This window comes from Argiope bruennichi, chromosome 9 (genome assembly GCF_947563725.1).
Source record: "Argiope bruennichi chromosome 9, qqArgBrue1.1, whole genome shotgun sequence".
NCBI lineage: Eukaryota > Metazoa > Arthropoda > Arachnida > Araneae > Araneidae > Argiope > Argiope bruennichi.
In genome coordinates, this window is record NC_079159.1 from 15,129,489 (window position 1) to 15,150,426 (window position 20,938).

The 20,938-nt window shown below is 30.6% G+C and overlaps 1 protein-coding gene across 1 annotated transcript in view; it reads right to left on the bottom strand.

Annotated features, from left to right (window-relative positions):
* Positions 1–20,938, bottom strand: part of LOC129984733 (diacylglycerol kinase 1-like) — a 618,611-nt gene that overhangs the window by 104,420 nt on the left and 493,253 nt on the right. The window contains exon 10 of the mRNA XM_056094680.1: positions 2,610–2,659. Within this exon, the coding sequence (XP_055950655.1) occupies positions 2,610–2,659 (50 nt within the window). The remainder of the gene's footprint in view (positions 1–2,609; positions 2,660–20,938) is intronic.

Genomic DNA, 20,938 nt, shown 5'->3' on the forward strand with positions numbered 1-20,938 from the left:
ATTGCAGTTTTAAACGTTTTATGTTCTGTAGAGGAAGTAGGTCAGACAATCCATAAGAAATGTGAGGAATAAGAAATGGATGGTAAAATATTTCAAAGGATAGTCGTAATACAGATGATAATAGTTTTTTACTTCTAAACTTTAAGACTAATTATTAAATCAAAGTAATTTAATATTAAATTTTGAAGCAGCCATATAAATTTATAAACTCAGGTAGATATACCAATTCCAATTACTTATTGAGATGCAAATGCTTTTTGTAAACATTTCAAATCATAATTTTTCAAAATCTTATCATTGAACATAAAGATACCATACCATTGCTGTTTTATCAGAAATACTGAATCTTAAATAAGATGGGGGCACTTTTATACTCTTTATTTTTTTAAATAGGACAGCTGACAATCTGGCCCAAAGATAAAAAACACATATAAGAGAAATAAATATAAACTTTGAAAAGGATATTTAAAATACTCCCGGATAATATACAATGTTGAATATCTAATACGTTACTAAATACTGCAATTTGATGCGCAATTTAATGAAGCTGGTTCAACTTTGAACAGGGAATGACAAATAATAATCAGTGCAATTAGCAATGCCAAGCTCAAAATCTTTTTAAAAGATTGATGGTAATTTTTTTTATTGAATAACTTGTCCCAGTTACTCCCCTTATTGAAAACTATTTTCAATGAGTTCATTTAAAACTAGTCATTTATGTGTTTACAAAGAATTCTGTTTCATGAAATTTGGATTATTTTAATTTTATTTCAGTAATAATCAAAAAGCTAACCTAGAAATGCAAACGAAAGATCTATTGGTTTACACAATAATAATGAGTATTGTGTTTAGAGCAAACACTTCTCATGCACTGACCCATCCAAGGCGATCTGTCCATTAATCAGTGGGAGATCTTTTAACCAGAAAAAAAATCAAAGATGCTGCGTATGAGGGAAAACGAGAATGGGTATACTGAATCGGTTTCTTGTCCAAAAAATTTGAGGTACCCCCCTATCATCCATCCTAATATTAATGATAGATTAAAAGTAATCGTTTTGATAATATAAACGTGAAAAGATATAAAAAAATATTAACAATATGAAATGTATGGCTTTAATGAGAAATATGAATGACAAAGATTTATTCACATGAATTAGATATAATTATGCAATCGGATACGAACTCCAAAAGAGCATTTGGGAGCACAGTTATTTTCATAATGAAAACACACAGACTTCCTTTACTATATATTTCAAAACTAGTTTACGCATTATAATTTCGGTGATGCTTGACTAATTCGAGCATTTTTGATTCAAATATATCGATGAGGCGAACTTTTCTTTGATCACTTGAACTTTCTAGAGTAAATTCGACATCTCTGTAACAGGTGTTCTCAAATTTTTAAAATGTATTGAAATATAAGTAAGAATTTAAAAGAAATATATGTAACACCATAAGCATGTTTATTCGTTGAAAATAAATACATTCGAAATTATAATTTTATAATAAAAAATGAAATGTTTTAAATTTTTTTCATTCAATTATATTTATAAATGGGACTTGCACATTAATTTAAAAAATAAATACGCTGTGCATTGTAGGATACAGTAGATAATAATACATCATAGCAGATACTTAGATTTATTATTTATGACAATTATGCTTGAAAATATACTAAATTGTTATTAATTTCGATATATCGGACTTTATATTCATTAATTATTAAAATAAGTCAGTTTAAAGTTTCCAATTTCCCTTATATTCATTTTTTAAATAATAAAATTGCTGAAAATCCACTCAAAAAATTTAAGAATAGTTCAACATCATATTAATTCAAATCTTTGATGCAAAAATTGTACTACCAAAAAAAATAATACATTAATGGTACATGCAGCATAAATGTAGAATACTTGGTTTATAATATAATTTTTTTTTGGTAGATTCAAAGAGAAAATTCAATTTATTTCCGGATAGTTTTTGTTAGATAATTACATTCACGTCTTGTTCCTCGATATTAACAAGAGAATTATCTTTTCTAACTGTTAATTTACATGAGGATTCAACAGCTGTATAAAGAATTCCATCAAAAAGGCAGTGAAAAATTTATTTTACTCAAAAAATTTTTTGAACACGTTAGATGAGAAGTGTATGATTTAATTTTAGCTTTATTGTGCAAATATTGCACTGAAATTGCTGTGTATCTTTTCTTTATTAAATTTATTTATTGAACTTATTTATAGAATTATGAAAAATTTAATCACATTTTCATTACTTTATTAAAATTTAATTTTGAAAATTAACCATGCACAGTTGCTTTTAGTAACACAGTGATGAAAAATGTGCAAAATATATTTTTGTATATTCGAATTTTTATATATTGAAATTTCTCTTCATCGATTTTTTTACCTAGGAATGCTCAAAATTTCTTTTAGAGGTTCGATTATATCTTGAAAAGAGAATCAGAAATTCACAAATCCGTATAACCTTTAAAACTGTATATCTGAAACTCCTATAAAATGATAAATAAAAACGAATTCTGATTGCTTTGTATGTTTCTAGAAATGATTATGAGAAGTAAAATAAATATAATATAAAATGAATAAACTTACATTATTGTCCAAATATCCGTTTCCATCCGTATCGTATAAACGAAAAGTAACTGAAAAAAATATTATGCTTCGTTAATGACAAAAAATAAGATTATATGAAACAAATAGTACAAAAAAAAAACTTTTTAAGAATATGATAATAAGGAAAAATCATCATACTTCCGACAATTGATTTCAACAATTATTATATGTTCGAAATTTTTATCATCGTATCAAAAACTTAAAACATGAATCATTATAATTGATAAAAAATGAGTAAATATTATGAAAAAATTTGATAAAACCTTTATTGTAATATTACTATCATATGTTAAATAAATGAAGAAGAACATTATTCCTAGAAAAAGATATTAATCTAAGGCTTACAAAGTCCGAATTATTATAAAAATAATGAAAAATAATTTTGTTACTTCCAATTAACGAGGTATTTGATTTTGGAATATGATTAAATCCTTGTGGATTAAATTTATATTCTTATTTTTCCGTAGTATAAATATATGAAAATATTCTTCTAAACGTTTTAATGTAATCATAACAAATTTTATTCTTTATATTCTTATTAAATTCTTATTAAATTTATATTCTTATTTTTCCGTAGTATAAATATATGAAAATATTCTTCTAAACGTTTAAATGCAATCATAACAAATTTTATTCTTTATATTCTTATTAAACTCTTATTAAATTTATATTCTTATTTTTCCGTAATATAAATATACGAAAATATTCTTCTAAGCGTTTAAATGCAATCATAACAAATCGAATCATTTTCTTTAACAAAATATTCATATTATCGTTTGACTATAAAATTCTCTAAATAAAATGAAGTGCAAACAAAATAGGTGTTGCCATTTATTCTATATTAATTATAGAATTATTCATTAATGTTGCGGTTCGATATAAATATGATTTCACTAGAATTATTCTGTGATATTTCGTAATAAAAGATAAGTAATGATTCATAAAGCTTGGGAATAAAACTTGAGATGTGGTTCAAGATTTTTACTCTAGATGGCGCTTTTCGAAATTTTAGCTCGGTTGAAAGTAATGAAATAGAAACTGCAGATTTGTCAAATGAAAATATTCTGATGGTCAAGAGAGGGGAGGGGGGGATTGAAGGGCTCTCATTGTTGTCGATTAAAACTCAAAATGAAATTGTTTTTCTTTTAATTTTTTTACAGATTCGAGGAGTCAACTATTAAATTCAATATGTTGCTATTTTACATTAAAAATTTAGAAGAGATACATAACAATCCGAAACATTTTAGCATGATAGCATTTAAGAATTGATTCATCCATATTCATTTTATATTTAAAATTTACTCATAATTATATAGCAGAGATAAAATCCACACACAAAAAAAATCCATTGATAAAAAAAAAGTTTAGGATTTACATTTTTGACGATACATTTTTTTACTATATTTTATGCATCGATTTGTTTCATTTTGTAATTATTTTAATCATTTGTATATGAACAGCCTGATAGACAGACTTCTTCTGAACGGATTTATATTAAAATTTGATAGACATATACAAATTTGACGTAAAGATCATAGATTAAATTTAGCTTAGAGCAATTTTGAGTTATAGTATTCACAGATAGGCAGACAGTCAGATTTAATTTCAAAAATATATTTTTAAAATTCAGGGAAATTTGAAACGTGAAGATTCATGAAATTCTCGAGTTTGAACTTTTTGACGAATACAATACTTTCTCTTTGAATATATTTCGTAAAGTTCCCCTGTATATTTCGCATTAGAGAAAAAAAATTCCATAAATAAAATTAGTAGCTCTGAAAAGGTAAATTTCATAGAGTTTAAGACCTTATAAATATTCTGACAATTTGGTAACTTTTATTTTATGGACAATTTTGGCAATAGAGAGTTGAGATTTACAAATAAAAAGAACAAGTTCTTCAACAGACACATTCTTCAAAGTTGCTTTATATTTAAGCAGCTTTAAAGAATGTGTTATTAGCGTATATACAATATATAAAAAACAGTCTTACTACTATATTTTTTGGGGAATTTTCTTTCATTTGGCCTATGATAAGATTTTAATTAATAATCTAATTACAATTTTAAGCAACCTTTTTTTAAATTACATCCAAAAAAGTACCAAATCTGATTGTTTTGGATCTGATGATCCAAAACGATATTCTTTCATGATTTTTAAACCAGTTTGTCCGTTAAACTGTATTGAAAAAGTAGTGAAAATTAAGACAAATGTTGTGATTTATAGTTAGTATGCTAGCTAATAAATCTTATCATAAATACGGATTTTTCGATTCCTAAAGTTTAGCCTGATTATTTTTGCTATTATATGGTATTTATAGAAAATTTTATACTATCTAACTTGTGAAAACGAATTAATCTTAAACTATCTAATTAGAATGTGAAGACTAATTAATCTTTTACTATCTAAACAGACGAATTAATCTTTTACTATCTAACCAGACAAATTAATCTTTTACTATTTAACCAGAATATGAAGACGAATTAATCTTTAATTATCTAACAAGAATGTGAAAACGAATTAATCTTTTTCTATTTAAGCAGAATGTGAATTCCAATTAATCTTTCGCTATCCAACTAGAATAAAAATAAGAATTAATCTTTCACTCTCTAACCAGAATGTGAATACGAATTAATCTTTTTCTATTTAAGCAGAATGTGAATTCCAATTAATATTTCACCATTCAACGAGAATAAAAAGAAGAATTAATCTTTTACTATCTAACCAGAATGTGAAAACGATTTAACCTTTCACTATCTAACCAGAAGGTGAAAACGAAGTAATCTTTTATTATCTAACCAGAATGTGAAAACGAATTAATCTTTTACTATTTAAGCAGAATGTGAATTTCAATTAATTTTTCGCTATTCAACTAGAATAAAAAGAATAATTAATCTTTTACTATCTAACCATAATGTGAAAACGATTCAACTTTTTACTATCTAACCAGAATGTGAAAACGAAGTAATCTTTTATTATCTAACCAGAATGTGAAAACGAATTAATCTTTTACTATTTAAGAAGAATGTGAATTCCAATTAATCTTTCGCTATCCAAGTAGAATAAAAAGAAGAATTAATCTTTTACTATCTAACTACAATGTGAAAACGATTTAACCTTTTACTATCTAACCAGAATCTGAAAACGAAGTAATCTTTTACTATCTAACCAAAATGTGAAAACGAATTAATCTTTTACTATCTAAGCAGAAAGTGAATTCCAATTAATTTTTCACCATCCAACTAGAATAATAAGAAAAATTAATCTTTTATTATCTAACCAGAATGTGAATACGAATTAATCTCATACTATCTAACCAGAATGTGGATTCGAATTAATCTTTTATTACTGAACCAGATTGTGAAAACAAATTTATATCATAATTGTGAATAGAATATGAAAACGATGCAATATTCAGACTGTCGAATCAGGCTTGAGATACCAGTCAAAAAGCTTAAGGAAGAAAAATAAAATAATCGAATTCTATTGAGTTAAACAATTGAATCATGGTACAAGAACGACATCTTGAATATCCTTTGAATATTTCGAAATATATTCATGACATAACTAGAATTCAAAGACATTTTATAGAAATTAATATCATCTTAACTATTTTTTCTTATTCACTACAAACACAGAATAAATGTCTGCGAAATATAGAAACCAAATTGATAAAATTTGAACGATATCATGAAATAAGACTTCTCCGTAAGGAAAAGAAGAAAAGAACAATTTTTCCATTTCATTTCGGAATTTCATACGAACAGAGAGTTCATGTCCCGATGAAAATTCCACCGGTCTCCAGGTGTCCCTATGTCCTTTTGTATGAAATTGAAAGATATAGAAAGAAGTCTCAAGACGAAATATTATATGACTCAAAGAAGGAATGAATATCATCTCAGAGAACGGACGAAACTTTGCGAGGAGTCTGAAAAAGATAAATGAATAAAAGCAAAGGAGAGAAAGAGAGCTACGAGAATTCGTTCAATTCGTTCAATGAATGCAGGATATTCAAGAACTTCCGCATTCTCGTGAATAAGCATATGCAAAAGTATTTCTGAGGAAAACGTTTTGCAAGAAGAAGTTTAAAACAGGCCTTAATTCTATTCACTGAGAAGCTGGTTGCAGTTCATATGCATATATTTCCACATTTTTAAAGGGTTTTGTATGTATTTGTTTGTTTAACTTTCCAGAAAGTGTCTGTCTTAGTTTGAAAATGTGATCCCCTTCAATTTGCAACGTGAATACAGCTAACAGTTGTAAATGATAAATATTTTGATTTCTCAAACAGTTTTAAGTTGTTAGGGAACGTAAATATTATTTTAGTGGTAAACATGAATTTTATTATTTATTGTTTATTGCATGAGGCTACTTTAAAGACGGGATTCTTAAAAAAATGTTATAAACTAGGTATATTTTTTTTCGGTATTTGCTTAAAATAAACTGAAAAAAAAACCCACTTTTGATCCAAAAAATATATCAGTTAAAGGCCAAAAATAAAAGAAAAAGAGATTAGTTTTCAAAATTAAAAGAAATATTTGGATGGAAGATCTAAAAAAGTTATAATGCAAAAAACTTTCTCATTTTAAACTTTCTAATAACAAGATTTGTTCAAAAATTTTCTAAATAGCTTTAAAAATATATTTTCTAGTTCTAGAATTAAAAAATAAGTTTATTTTTAACCAATATATAAATGTTGGAGTTTGATTCATAAATAAAAAAAAAGATATTTTCGCATCATGAAATTTTAGCCATTTTTGGTCATCATTTGGTTCGCCAAGATAATGACTTCTATAAATTTTATAAGACGGAATAGCCAGGTAGTTAGGGCGTTCGATTCGCATCTCTTGGGTTGTGAGTTCGAATCCCGTCGGCTGAAGACTCTCCGTGTGTATGGCAGCAATAGCACGTATAAATCTGTAGAGTCCACAAAGTCCTCCAATACTACTGGAGGTACTGAATCAGAGGGGATAATTCTCTGATTCAGGTCTAAATTACGATCTGTGAAGGGAATATATGATTCAAGTTCGCACCGTGAAAAGGTTAGCTAAGAAGTGTTCTTGGCCCTAGATGGCGCTATTGAAGCAAGAGACGCTGAAACTCGGCTTAAAATCGCTGACTTTGTGAGTGGGCTTGTATATAACAAGTGTCAAAAGCAACAACACAAAAATTTCATTTAAATATTTTCTGAAAATTGATCTTAATGGTTTCCTGACAAAATTGTTTCAAATTCTAAATCTTGGTAGATAAACAACACATGAGAGTTAAGCATTCAACTCTCACGTGCGATAAAAAACGAGCACTCGTGGCATTCACTGCCTTGTCCAAGATTCCACAATTTCATAAAGCGGGGAGGGGAATAAAACTTTTAATAGAGAATATTCGAGAATGTTTCGGGAAAAACTACACCCTCCAGTAAACTAACAAATCGGTGGGATTGGTTCCCGGAGAAACTTTCCTTCATAGATTTCCTTTAATAAAATTATGGACAGGGTGAAGACCAGTTTGCGAACGTCTTGAGTGCTTACAGTTTTGTTCACAGAGTCCGGCAAATGAGAGATTTGCGCCTGTCATATAGAAGAGAAAATCGAATATGTTTTTTGGACGCTCTTTTTCAGAGGGATTAATTCAAAAATTTGACTACAATCTTATCAAAAGTCACATAATATATTAAGTTTATTTAACCCTTTAAAGGGCCATTTTTTTCTAGTCATATTATGTTAAAATATTTTTAGGTTTGAAATTAGAATAAGAAAAGGGATTCATTTAGCTTATGAGATAAATTTAATTTGATTAATTAATTAATATGATTAATTAATAATTAAATAAAAAATCAAGACACATCATTTTGTCTGAGATAAAGAACTGAAGCATCTAAGTTTCTGACTTACTAAAAAAATGTGTCAGAACTGATGCCAACCTGCATAATTTCATACAAAGATTGATAAATTTGGTGGGAAACATACTTCCCACGGCCCTAGAAAGGGTTAAGTTACTTTGTTTTTGAGTTATCGTGTATATACGAAATTGCATAGATACGAAAGTTCAGACCAACAGAAGATCAAACTTTTAATGGATTTGTTTCAAAATTTTTCATGGATCCATGCATAAGATTAAATAAATTATCTATTATATAAGATTTAACTATTTACACAATTCTTCAAGTCTAGTAATAATATTTTTTCCTTAGATGACCATGAAGAAGAATAAAGAAGACCAATGAAACTACAAATTTGGTGTCAAGATCACATACCAAATTTCACTTGTCTTGTTCATCGCGTTTTTTTTTTTTTTTTTTTTTTTTATCGCGTACACAAGCAAAAAATGTGTTTTTGGTACTCAGAGAAGTTTGAAACGGGATGATTCGTCAAATTCTCGAATTCAAACTTTTTGAAGATAACAATACTATCTCTTTGTAAAATTCGGATACGAAAAATTGAAACAAGAGAAATTTTGATTTTGTTTATCGATAACATTCTGAAGTATAGCATAATACTATAGAAACAAAAGGTATAAATACCACAATAATTTTAAAACATGCAGTAATGATTTTTGAAAAATCTAAAACTTCAAACTATTATCTTTTTAATGATATTAATTTAACTAAAGCGCAGTTTCCCGAATTTTGCTAATTTAGAAAGTTTTTTTTATATACTATATACAGCAATAGTTTTATCTGCGTGGTGGAATTTAAGCCACTTTCACCTTTTTTATAAATATTCAATTGTTTAGACTTTTTTATAGGTATTTGACACTTTGATTTCGTAATTATCAAGTACTGAAGTCCTGGACAACAAATGCTGTGTTCAGTGTTACATAATAAATGTTGAAGAAGCCATTATGAGAACTATTGTTGCTTCTTATGGGACTGGCCGTGGACAAGCCCGCTGTTCAAAGTCAGCCGATTTAAGCCTGAGGGGGAGCGCCTCTTGTTTCTAAAGCAGCGCCATCCAGGGCCAAGAGAACGACTTAGCTACACGCACGTCACAACCCGTTTTACGGGGCGGATTTCATTCACGCATTTCATTCACTCAACCACAGATCATAATTTAGACCCGAATCAGAGAACGATCACCCCTGATCCAGTACCTCCAGTGGTATTACTCTCGACATGTAGGACTTTGTGACCACGATAGACTTAACGCGCGTCAGCCACCCAGCACGCGGGGAATCTTCGACCGGCGGGGTTCGAACTCGCAACCTAAGTGACGCGAATCCGGCGCTCTACAAACCAGGATATCGCGGCCTATTATGAGAACTAGAATAGCATTTTGATATTTTTTTCTGTATAGAAATTTAAGTAAGAAATTTAGACTTTACAAAAATATACTTAAAGAAACAAGCGACTATTATAATGGTTTTTAAGAAATAAATTTTTATAAACAGGGCAAAATTCTATGCTGACCTTGTGTAAGGATAAAAAAATCTTTTACATGACATTTAATGCCACACGTTACACATCAAAGGATTCATGTATTTTTTAAATTTTTTTTACACTTACAATTATCTTAGAACGAGAGCAAAACATTCAAAACGACAAAGCGCTATAGAAAGATGGGTATTCACAAGAAAAATATTGAATTAAAAAGTCATTCTATAAATGACGGAAACGGAATTTGGCTTCCGTCAAATATTAATTTCAAAGTATGACAAATGAACTTAAATTTTCTGCAACTATTTTTTGCTGTATTTTTCGAACGCTGAAAATATCAAAATCCAATAACAAAAATCTAGGAATCTTTTGAATTCTATTTCTTTTGTGGAAAATATTTCAATTTTTCAGTTTCACAATTTTATGTGATAAAAATTCCATGTCAGAGGGATAAAAGAAGTTGCATCTTTCTCGAGGTGTTACTATGTTCTTATGTTTGAAATTGAAATATGCAGATAAAAGTCTCCAGAAGGAATATTACAGTGCGCAAAAGAAAGATACGGATATGATCTAAGAGAAGGAAAAGAAATTCTCAACAGATCTAGAAAGGGTAAATGAATAAAAGAGAATAAGAAAAGACGGTGCTTGAATTCATTCAAAGAATGCGAAAAATTCAGATTCGCGGAAATCCTCCATGGATAGAGTTGTGAAGAATGTTTTGGAATATGAAAAGGTAAAAAAGGACTTTAATTTATTTTTATAAAAGCGAATGTCATTTATAAACATACTTTTTAATGCTTTCAAAAGACTTAAGAAAAGGGAATATATGGTAATTTTATTTCAGAATCCAAATCTTTCTTCTAGGATTGCTCAATAGCTTAAAATCTTGTATAAATAAGAATCAAAACTATACACATCGTTATAAAATCATACCCCTATTAAGAATAAACATATTTGATATAATGAGTTTAGAGTCAAAGAATAAAATATTTTGAATTTATATCATTCAATTATATTGATGAATAAAAATTTAATTATCATTCAATTATATTCATGAAAGAAATAAAGTATTAAAAAACATTAAAAACTTTTAAATACAAATCTTGGAAATTCAAGCTAGTATTTGTCTGTCTAGATTTCAAAGAAATTCAGGGGAATGCTTTTGCTTGAGGGAATAGAAAAATATGAATAAAATTAAAATATGAGGGTTGCCCAAATGAAAAGTGGACACTTGCGATGGCGTCAGAATGACTGCAGCTGTAGCAGCTCCATCGAACAGAGTCCTGACATTCTCCATTTCACTTCCACCTGCATCTTGCCAATACTATATAAGCCACTCCATCAAAGCTCAGTTCAGACGCAGTGCCCGTAGGAGACGGCAACTTTAATATGATGACTGCCAAGAAACCTGCAGTTTGACATTACCGGGGGTAAGCCATGCCGGGGTTAGACTCCTCGTCAAATCAACTCACATACACTGCATACGGCGTTCAACTTTTTGGGTTTTTTTTTTTGTTTTTTGGTTATATTAACGTCCCGTTTGAAGCAACACTAGGGCTATTTTGGGACGGACCTCGTAATTTTGAACCACGGTCAGATGACGAGGACGACACCTGAGCTGGCACCCCCCTCTCCACACCACACCAGCTGGAGGTCGTTTGGTCATGACGGATTTAACGTGCAACTGACCCCCTTACACGACGGTTCTTCGGTGGAATCGGGTCACGAACCTGAAACCCTCCGGTTTCGAAGCCGAGACCTTACCACCAGGCCACCGCAGCCCACGGCGTTCAACTGTGAAACCTGTTCGTGTTAGAGAAAATTGATCGAAAGTAAAGGCGTGCTATACATGGATGGGCCCATATCGGAACAACGAGTGGGAGTACGGTTTCTCATTCTTCAGTTGATTCGGATCCCTATTGATTGATTTCTTCAAGGGAACACTATCAATCCAATATAATACTGCAATATTATCATGAAACTACGGAAAACAATCAAAAGCAAACGGTTAGGCTTTCTGACACAACAAATGATCCTTCTCCATGACATTATCCACCCACACGTCTCCCATAAAACCCAGACGACTTCAAAAAAATTCTGTTGGGAAGTGTTGTAACCCTCGCCATACAGTCCATATTTGTCACCCTGTGACTTCCTATTTTTTGGGCCACTTAAGTGAACATTATAGGGGATACGTTCCATTCAGGCGACAAAATGTAGGAAGCTGAGAAACACTTCCTCAAGAATCAACCACCATCTTTCTATAGCAAAGGTATAGACCTGCTACCTAAATATAGGACCTGTGTTGCTAAGCCCATGGCGATTTATTTTGATTTCCAATAAAGGTTTTCTTTTTATCCAATTTGTCCACCTTTCATTTGGGCAACCCTTATATGCTCTGAATTTTAGTATATGATTTATAATTATATATTAAGGAAAATATCTATATTTATTATAGATGAAGATTAATTTATCGATTGATCCTATTACATTGTAACCAATTTCGACATGTCTGACTTTATGTTGATTAATCTCAAGAGTAAGTCAATTTCAAGTTGCCACTGTGTAACATATTTTTTAAAAACTAATAATATTTCGGAAAATCCAAATTCGCAAAGAAATATAGTATTAAAAAACATTAAAAACTTTTAAATACAAATCTTGGAAATTCAAACTATTTGCTTTTCTAGATTTTAAAGAAGTTTAGGGAATGCTTTTGCTTGAGGGAATAGAAAAATATGAATAAATGCAAATATAGTTAAGATTTTTAATTGTAAAAAATATTAAGACGTTGCAGACAAAAATAAAAAAATAGCATGGAATGTTAGCATATAATAGACACGGCTTTTGAAGGGTTAAAAACCGTTTAATTGTTTTTTAAGATATATGCCCACAAACAAACGAACAAAAAATGTAAATAAAATACATTTAGCAATCGGATCATTGGAATTGACATTTACTAGCAGCACCTTTTGCACTTGTTAAAAATTATTTCAATAGAATGTCTTTTGAATGTTAGATAAAATCAGCAGGTACTGCGTTGGCCTAGTGGTAAGATTTTTTTGCCGGAAGGCTTTAAGTTCGAAAATCGATTCCACTAAAATTCCATCGTGTATTGGCACACGTTAAATCGGTCGTCGTGGGCCAAATGTCCTCCCCTAGGTGTGGCGTGGAAGTGTGGAAAGGAGGTTGCCAGCGCAGGTGTTGCTCTGGTGATATGACTGGAGTTTAAAATTGCAAGCCTTTCTCAAAACATCCATAGTGTTGCTTTCGAAGAGGACGTTAATGCAACTGTACTAAACTGTTAAAAAAGAACCGTTGTCACGTTAGACACGTGACTTACGACTGTTAAGGGTTAAAATTGTGGACTTTGAGGAAGGACATGAGTTTCATAGAAATTGTAGAAAAAGAGTTTTAGATGCTGCTTCATGATCGATTAAAAACGGAATTTGGAGCAGAACTACAATTTAAGTATCAAGATCACGTAACAAATGTCAAGAAATTAAATTGTCGAGTTTTGTATTTATAGCGCTTACATTCATGCAACATAAAGAAGGGCAGATTGTTTATTCCTTGATCTAAATTTGATCAAATTCTGTACTTAAGTTGCCTAACTGTGAGCGAAATTCCATTTATCAAAGCTGTTGCGTTTTTTGAGCTATTGCGCTAACATGCATATGCGCAAGTAAAGATTGTTAGACGATCAAATCCCCAAGTTTCGCCATTTCGCGAAGTGGCTGGGAATCCTTGGCCAAAGCCCGATGTGATAATGGTAGATTGACCAGTAGGCGGCACATCTGTCGCCTCCGCTGTGACCGCGTGCACGTGGTAGAAAGGAGAGTGCCACGTTCCTGAGAAGGTTCTGCCAATAGTTATTCGATGTATAAAATATAAATAAGGACATGTAGGTGAAATTCGACAGATGGTGCCAAAAAAATGTCTTTAATTAATTTTAATAATAAAACTATTTTTCCTTCATATTTGTTTTAATTAGCCCTTCTATTTGCTATTTGCCTTTGCAAAAAATTTCATATTTTTTGAAGCGATATTTCGGGAGACAATGTGAACTGGGATCTTTAACATTAGATCCGTGGAGCAGAAAAAGACTAAGGATCTGCCTTTGTATTACACGATACGCAATGCATTTGCTCAAGATATAATTCGTCATTTTTGAGGGCGTAAATCTAATCTTCTTCACGCTATCACGTTGTTACAGCATATACGTTCACTGAATAAATTCTATTATTGCTTTAATATGAGAACAGAATAACACGAGATCATATTTTTATATATTACAAGCTTATTTTTAACTCAGCGGTGTCGCAATATATTTGAACTCGATTCAGAAACAATTGTACTTAAAAAAAATCAGCACAAAGAAGTACTCATTTTTAAATACTTCATTTTTAACAGTTTGTAAAACAATCCGCTCTTGATTTCTTTCTTTCTACTTTGGCTGATCGTCCCTAGCCACTTCGCGAATCCCGAAATCAAGAAAAGATCGGACATTGGTACGTGAGATTACAGCAACTTTGGCCAATTCGTTAACTGGCCGATTTCGGGCTTTGGCCGTAACATATATATTACCAATTAAAACTCTTTAAAGTTTCCATTTTAGAATGCAATACAATAGAAAGCTCATGTTCAGAATAACCTTCAGTCTACCAACAAGTGTTCCCTTGTCCTTTTTGTCTAAAATTCAATGATATTTATAGAGATCTGTAGACGAAACCTTACAATGCACAACAAAAGGATGAATATCACCTTGGAGAATGGAACGAAAATTCTCAAGAAGTCTAAAAAAAGATAAATGAATAAAAAGACCGGCATGAAAGCCGTTGGGGCCCTTTCATTGAATAAGAGATCTTCAGACCCACTGCATTTCCTGAATATGCGTCCGAAAAGTGTTTCGTAAAGCCCAACTCGCATAAAAAAAGAAAACTCACCTTAATTTTATTCTGTAAGAAGAGACTCGAGAAAATATGCACATATTTCAAAATACTCTAAAGAATCTGTTGTTGCTTATTTAATTTTTTAGAATGTTTCCTATTTCGAATGTATGATACTTTCGTTTCTAATCTTGAATGTAATAATGTTTTGTGAAGAATTCATGACTCGATTCCTTAAGGATTTTGGTGTTTTTTTGAAATGTAGAACTTCTTCGCATGAATTGTTTACATTCAGTGCTCAAAAGCAGCATTCGTATGAGCCACTTTTTTTTAATTCATTTTGGTTAAATGAATACAACAGAAATATTTTAGAGTGAGTACTTCGCAGAACGACAAAATTTTTTTAAAAAATATTTTATATAAAAACTATAATTTAAAGCATAATGTTTCTGAAATTTTAATATTTTGTACACATATTTTTAAATTTAAAAACTAAAGAAATTTAAATATGTATTTTAAACCTTGCAATTATGGCAGAAAAAAACTGTTTAAAAGTAGTATTCATATGAGACACTTCTTTTATTCATTTTTGTGAAATGGAATAGAACAGAGATATTTTAGAGTGAGTTCTTCGCAGAGTGACTAAATAAAAAATAATATTTTATATAAAATTCGTAAATTTAAAGCATAATGTTTCTGAAATGATAGTATTTTGTACGTATATTTTTGAATTTAAAAACTAAAGAAATTTGAATATCAATTTTAAATCTTGAAATTATGTGAGAAAAAAAACTGTTTAAAAGCAATATTCATACGGACATTTCTTTTATTCATTTTGGTTAAATGGATACAACAGAGATATTTTAGAATGTTTTCTTCGCTGAGTGGCAAAATAAAAAATAATATTTTATATAAAATAGCAAAAAGGCATATGTTTCTGAAATTTTAATATTTTATTCACATATTATAAAACTAAAGAAATTTAAATATCTATTTTAAGCCTTGAAACTATGGGAGAAAAAAAAATTCCAATAACTTCATAAAATGAGAATTATAATAAAAGGACAGGCCTTTTTATTTTATTTTTTTAGCATATTCAAATAGAAGAATTGTGTGCTTTTATTTGCTCAAGGATTGCATGATTTTGACGACTCATGAATTTCCATGTTTCTTATTCCCATTATTTTCAGTAATTCTGCTATCTAACAATAACACATAAGAATAATCACCGTAACGAGTGACTAATAAAGTACTCGTCAGCGAAAATTTCGTCTGTGATAGATTCCCTAATAAAGCTATTGTATTACGTGAGACGGAATTCCGAATTCTATTGTGAGTTGGAATGTCAGAAGTCTGGTGATAAAATCTCGTCTGCGAAATGAAAGGCTCACAATCACGGAACTTAATTCCACTTAAGATCTTGAGACTAACGAAATATGATTCGAACCCTAAATATGCAAATTTGGCGAAAAGGCAAAACAGCTCAAGATCGTATACGTATACTGTTGCTAAAATAGCTCTTTCATTATTTCGAAACAGGATCTTAGTATAGCTAAACTCAGCAAACCATTATAGGCAATTTTATAAAAAATAAATAATATCACTCTTGTGCAAGAAAATGTAAATTGTCACGAATTTGTAACATTGCTTTCAGGAAATATAGGGCTTATCTCTGAAATGAGGAATTTTCAGATATTTTTAATGAAAGGAGGCCAAAAAGGGCAAGGATTCCGGACCTTGGTGACAATCTTGGTAAAGAATTTAGCGAAAAAATTATGAATCGAGAAAGTACAAGAATTACAGCAATATCCAAAATAGGAACCAAGATTCGTAGATTCTTCTAGAAAATTTTTTACCTCATCATGGGGACTATATAAGTGGAAGCGCATATACGAGTATTAATTCTCAATTTGGATTGAGAATTGCTGAGTGAATTCTCTAGTTGCACTTTGAGTGCCATTTATGCTGTTTGACATATTTGTATCGCATGGGCATCTCTAAGACATTCTCCAGGGAGCGTACGTAGTTGGGGAAATTGCACATAATTAAATTCATTATAACTACAAATCACGATGCATTTTAGGAAACAAAACTAAAACGAGAAAACTCATGAGCGGTCCTTAGCAGATAGCGTCTGAAATAAGAGAAAACTCGTCAACGGTACGCAATGCATTAATAAAGATTTATTGTTTCTGTGTGTATTATTGATTTTTCAAAACAAGATTTTTGAAGAGAAAACTTTGAATTTTCGCTTGGCTGTATTTTGCAACTAGTAAATTGTCTTTTCTAGTGAAATAAAGTATCATTATTTATTTTTGATTTACCATTATTTATCCATCGGACGATTTCTGTAACTACGCAATTCTGTTATGCTGATCGTCAATTTTTCTGCAGTCGTTATTAGGGCGCAAGACATAGATAAGCTAGATCAAATAGAAATCCATTTTTCTTGAATCTTTCAGATGACAAAAGACTAATACTAAGCTCACGTTGTACAACATACATATCTGCAAACGTTAAAATTAAGATTATAATTAATTCGCACCAACCCGAGTGATGTGGATTATTATTTCGAATGATCTTAGTTCTGTCTTCTGGTACAGTGGGACACTACTTGAAAGGTGTCAAATTCAATTATATTTACAGAAATTCTTCTTTCTTCAGATTATTTTATGTGATCATCTGTTCTATTGAGGTCTTATTAAAAGTAAAAACTCACTCCTTGGCCACAGAAAAGATGTGAAAAAAATATTGCAGATTGTTCAATGACAGTTTTACATTTCATCAGTTTTAAATTAAAATGTACTGTGGAAAAGAATATAAAAATAGAAACAGCTACATCGCATTTTGTAGCTAAAGCATGCCTTCTTGAATAACGACCGTCCTTCATAAATGCACATCCAGGTTTTACAGACTTTAAACTTGTTCTGCTGTTATACGCATGCTCTGCTTTTTCGTATACAGAGTATATTGTACTCGTCAACAAAACACGAAATGAAGATTTTTATGAATTTATGTTTCAAACTTTCCCGAGTGGGAAAAATACATTTTGAAATTATGTGGGAATACGATGGCTTAAAAACACTATAAGCTAATCGGATGAAATTAAATGTCATCTCCATCAAATTTTCAACGAAACCTATTTAGACGATTTCATTTATCAGGCTTCTCGAATGCAAATGAACATAATAACTATGAAACATAAAATATTGGATGGAAAAAAAATTGGTACATAGATGTGGCATCTGCAGTTAGATTCCTTTCAAACGTCGAGCCAAATGCTACACATGTTGACCGTCTGTCGGGCTGTACGTTTGCATGCATGAAACAAAGTGATAACTGAAAATCATAATGACTTAATAAGTAAAATTTTTATGTGATTTTGTGATTACGATTGCTGTAACAATGGGAATGAAGTTCACAATATTCTTTTGTATAAAGTTGTTTTCTTTTACAAGACACAAAATAATGCCTCTTTTTATTTTCAAAAATATTGTCTCGTAGATGAAGTTAGCATAGATAAACCGTGTGTTAACTAAAATCACAAATAACATTCGTTAATCTCAGCTCGAAATTTTATTCAAGGAACTAAACGTTACATCTACATTACATTTTACCCACAAGACTCGAATCTTCCCGATTTAGAAAGATGCAGAAGTTATAAGAACATTCTAGAACAAACGAGAAATAACAGAAAGTAAATCAGTAACAAAACAATTTTGAGGTAATTTACCTGCAGTGAGATACGAACTTACATTCTACCACTGAGCCATTCAGTCCGAGCCAAAACAGAACAAGTTTCGTTACAATATTATTATGGCAAATATACGTTGCGCATACAATGAAAGAAGTTCGACGTATTGAATAATGGATAACGATGCTTTATATTGCAAGTAATTACGAAGCACATATAAAGACTTTGCATAAAGATAGTACTTGTAGAAATTAGGATAACAAGGAAATAGCAAATCGCTCTTTCGAGAATATTTATAAAAGTCAGAGAGCACATGCTGCGATCTATACTCCAGTGAGAGAACGACTGAATCTGATTCCTCGAGTAATATAATTTTCTGACAATTATGGAGTTTTACAGAAGAATCTCCAGATTTTGTGTCTAAACAGTAATAGAGTCAAATTCCTTACATTTTCCAGAACCTTATTTTTTAACGTGAAATAGTACTAACTATGCTTAACGCTAAAGTCGGGGATCATTAATCGGGAATGCATTCAGAATCCCTAAGATTCACTGTAGATCTGTCTTTGCAGTGATGAGATTAGCACTGCAGGAAAACAATGTCACAGTCTTAAAAGTATTATAATTATTAAAATTACGCACTTGCATCATTTTCTTTTTACTTCCTTACAGCAATTTTATTTTTATGTATCAATATATGATACTACATTAAATTAACTGTATTATTCTAAATAACTTATGTGGAAGTGATAATAGAAATGCCACTGCTAGAAATGTCACTCTCTATAAAGCTCAATATTTTCTTTTCCTTTCTTAAATTAGAAAATGAATTAGGTTATTGGTAACTTTTGGTGTAAAAATCTCATGTTATTTTTCATTTCACATACATTGTATTCTTCTCAAGTCCAAGCAGAAACAGCCCACAAACGCATGGTAATTACAAAACTTCATCAATGACATCACAAAACCGTAAAACCCAATTTACAATCTAATAACATCCCATTTAATATTGAACCACGGCAGAAACCGAGAAAGTCCCATTTAATGGCTCAGTGTCCTGAGAAATTCCACCCTAAAAAGGATCACCCCAAAACACTGTCCAGGACATCACAGTTTCTCTAAAACAAACAAAAGCGTCGAATTAACGCCGGAACGGAATTAAACTTAACAAGGAGAAAACGCCGTCGTGTTTGAAACGGAACTTTAGGGTTTGGTTGGGAGGGGGGAGGTGATATCTAGCTCGAGCCAGGCTTTAATTAGTCCCTTGTTGTCACGTGGCAGATATCTTGCAGCTTCCAGGTCCAATCAGTGAAGCAGGAAGCAAGCTTTTCAGAGAGATCCAATCTGTCCGGAAGCGTTTCCATCTTCAGATTCCTGCCTCGCTTTCGCTCAATTGCGCTCTAATCAGGTTTTTATGAAAGGCAACTTCATTAGCGAAAATAATTTAACTGCGTGAACTGTTTAATGGAAAAAGAAATCCTAAAGCTCGGGAGGGCTCCGTTCATTTTCAGTGTTGACTTTGATGGTTTGGGAGTAATGGTTAGCTAAGAGCAATGAAATAAAAAAATGTATTTTTTTAAAATTGAAGATAATTTTAACTTTTTTTTAAAGCCAAGTTGCTTGTTCATATAAATTAAACTAAATATATTGTTTTTATTCTCTAGCTTGATATCTTAGAGAGATAAATTTAGCAAATTAAATAGAGCATGATTAACTGTTTTATGTTTATTCCTAAAATTAAAAAAAAGGGAAAAAGAAAGAAATGGGAATACGATAGCAAAGTAAAAAAAAGAAAAAAGAAGAAAAAAAAGAAACCTAATTGGAAGCAAAGACGCTTACATAAAACTCACTAGAGATTTTTCATTAGATTGTACTAAATATTGTTTAATTGTGATAATATGACGTTATAAGAAAAAAAGTATTTGGAATTCAACGATAGTATCTTTTTGATGTTTTGCTGATATTGAAAAAGGAATTATTATCTTGCTTTAGTTATATTTGAATTAAAAATGGATGTTGCGAAACAACATATTTAGAATATGGTAAAAATACAGTTAAAGAAAAGAAAACCTAATGGGAGTGGTTTCCTGGAAAGTGTCTTGCATACCCTCTTAGAAATATGTTATCTCTTTCTCTTTTCCCTCATAAAATTGTGAGCTTCGGTAATTGATATTGTTGAACAATAGTTACCAATTATAGATCACTGGCATGAATAGCATTATCATGCGAATATGTATTTTGGACGTTTTCTTCTTTTTTTCCCGACAGATTGAAATCAAAATTTGACGCGAAACTACAGTTGAAGTTACATGATAACGTACCGAATTTCATTGATTTAAGTCATTGCATTTATGA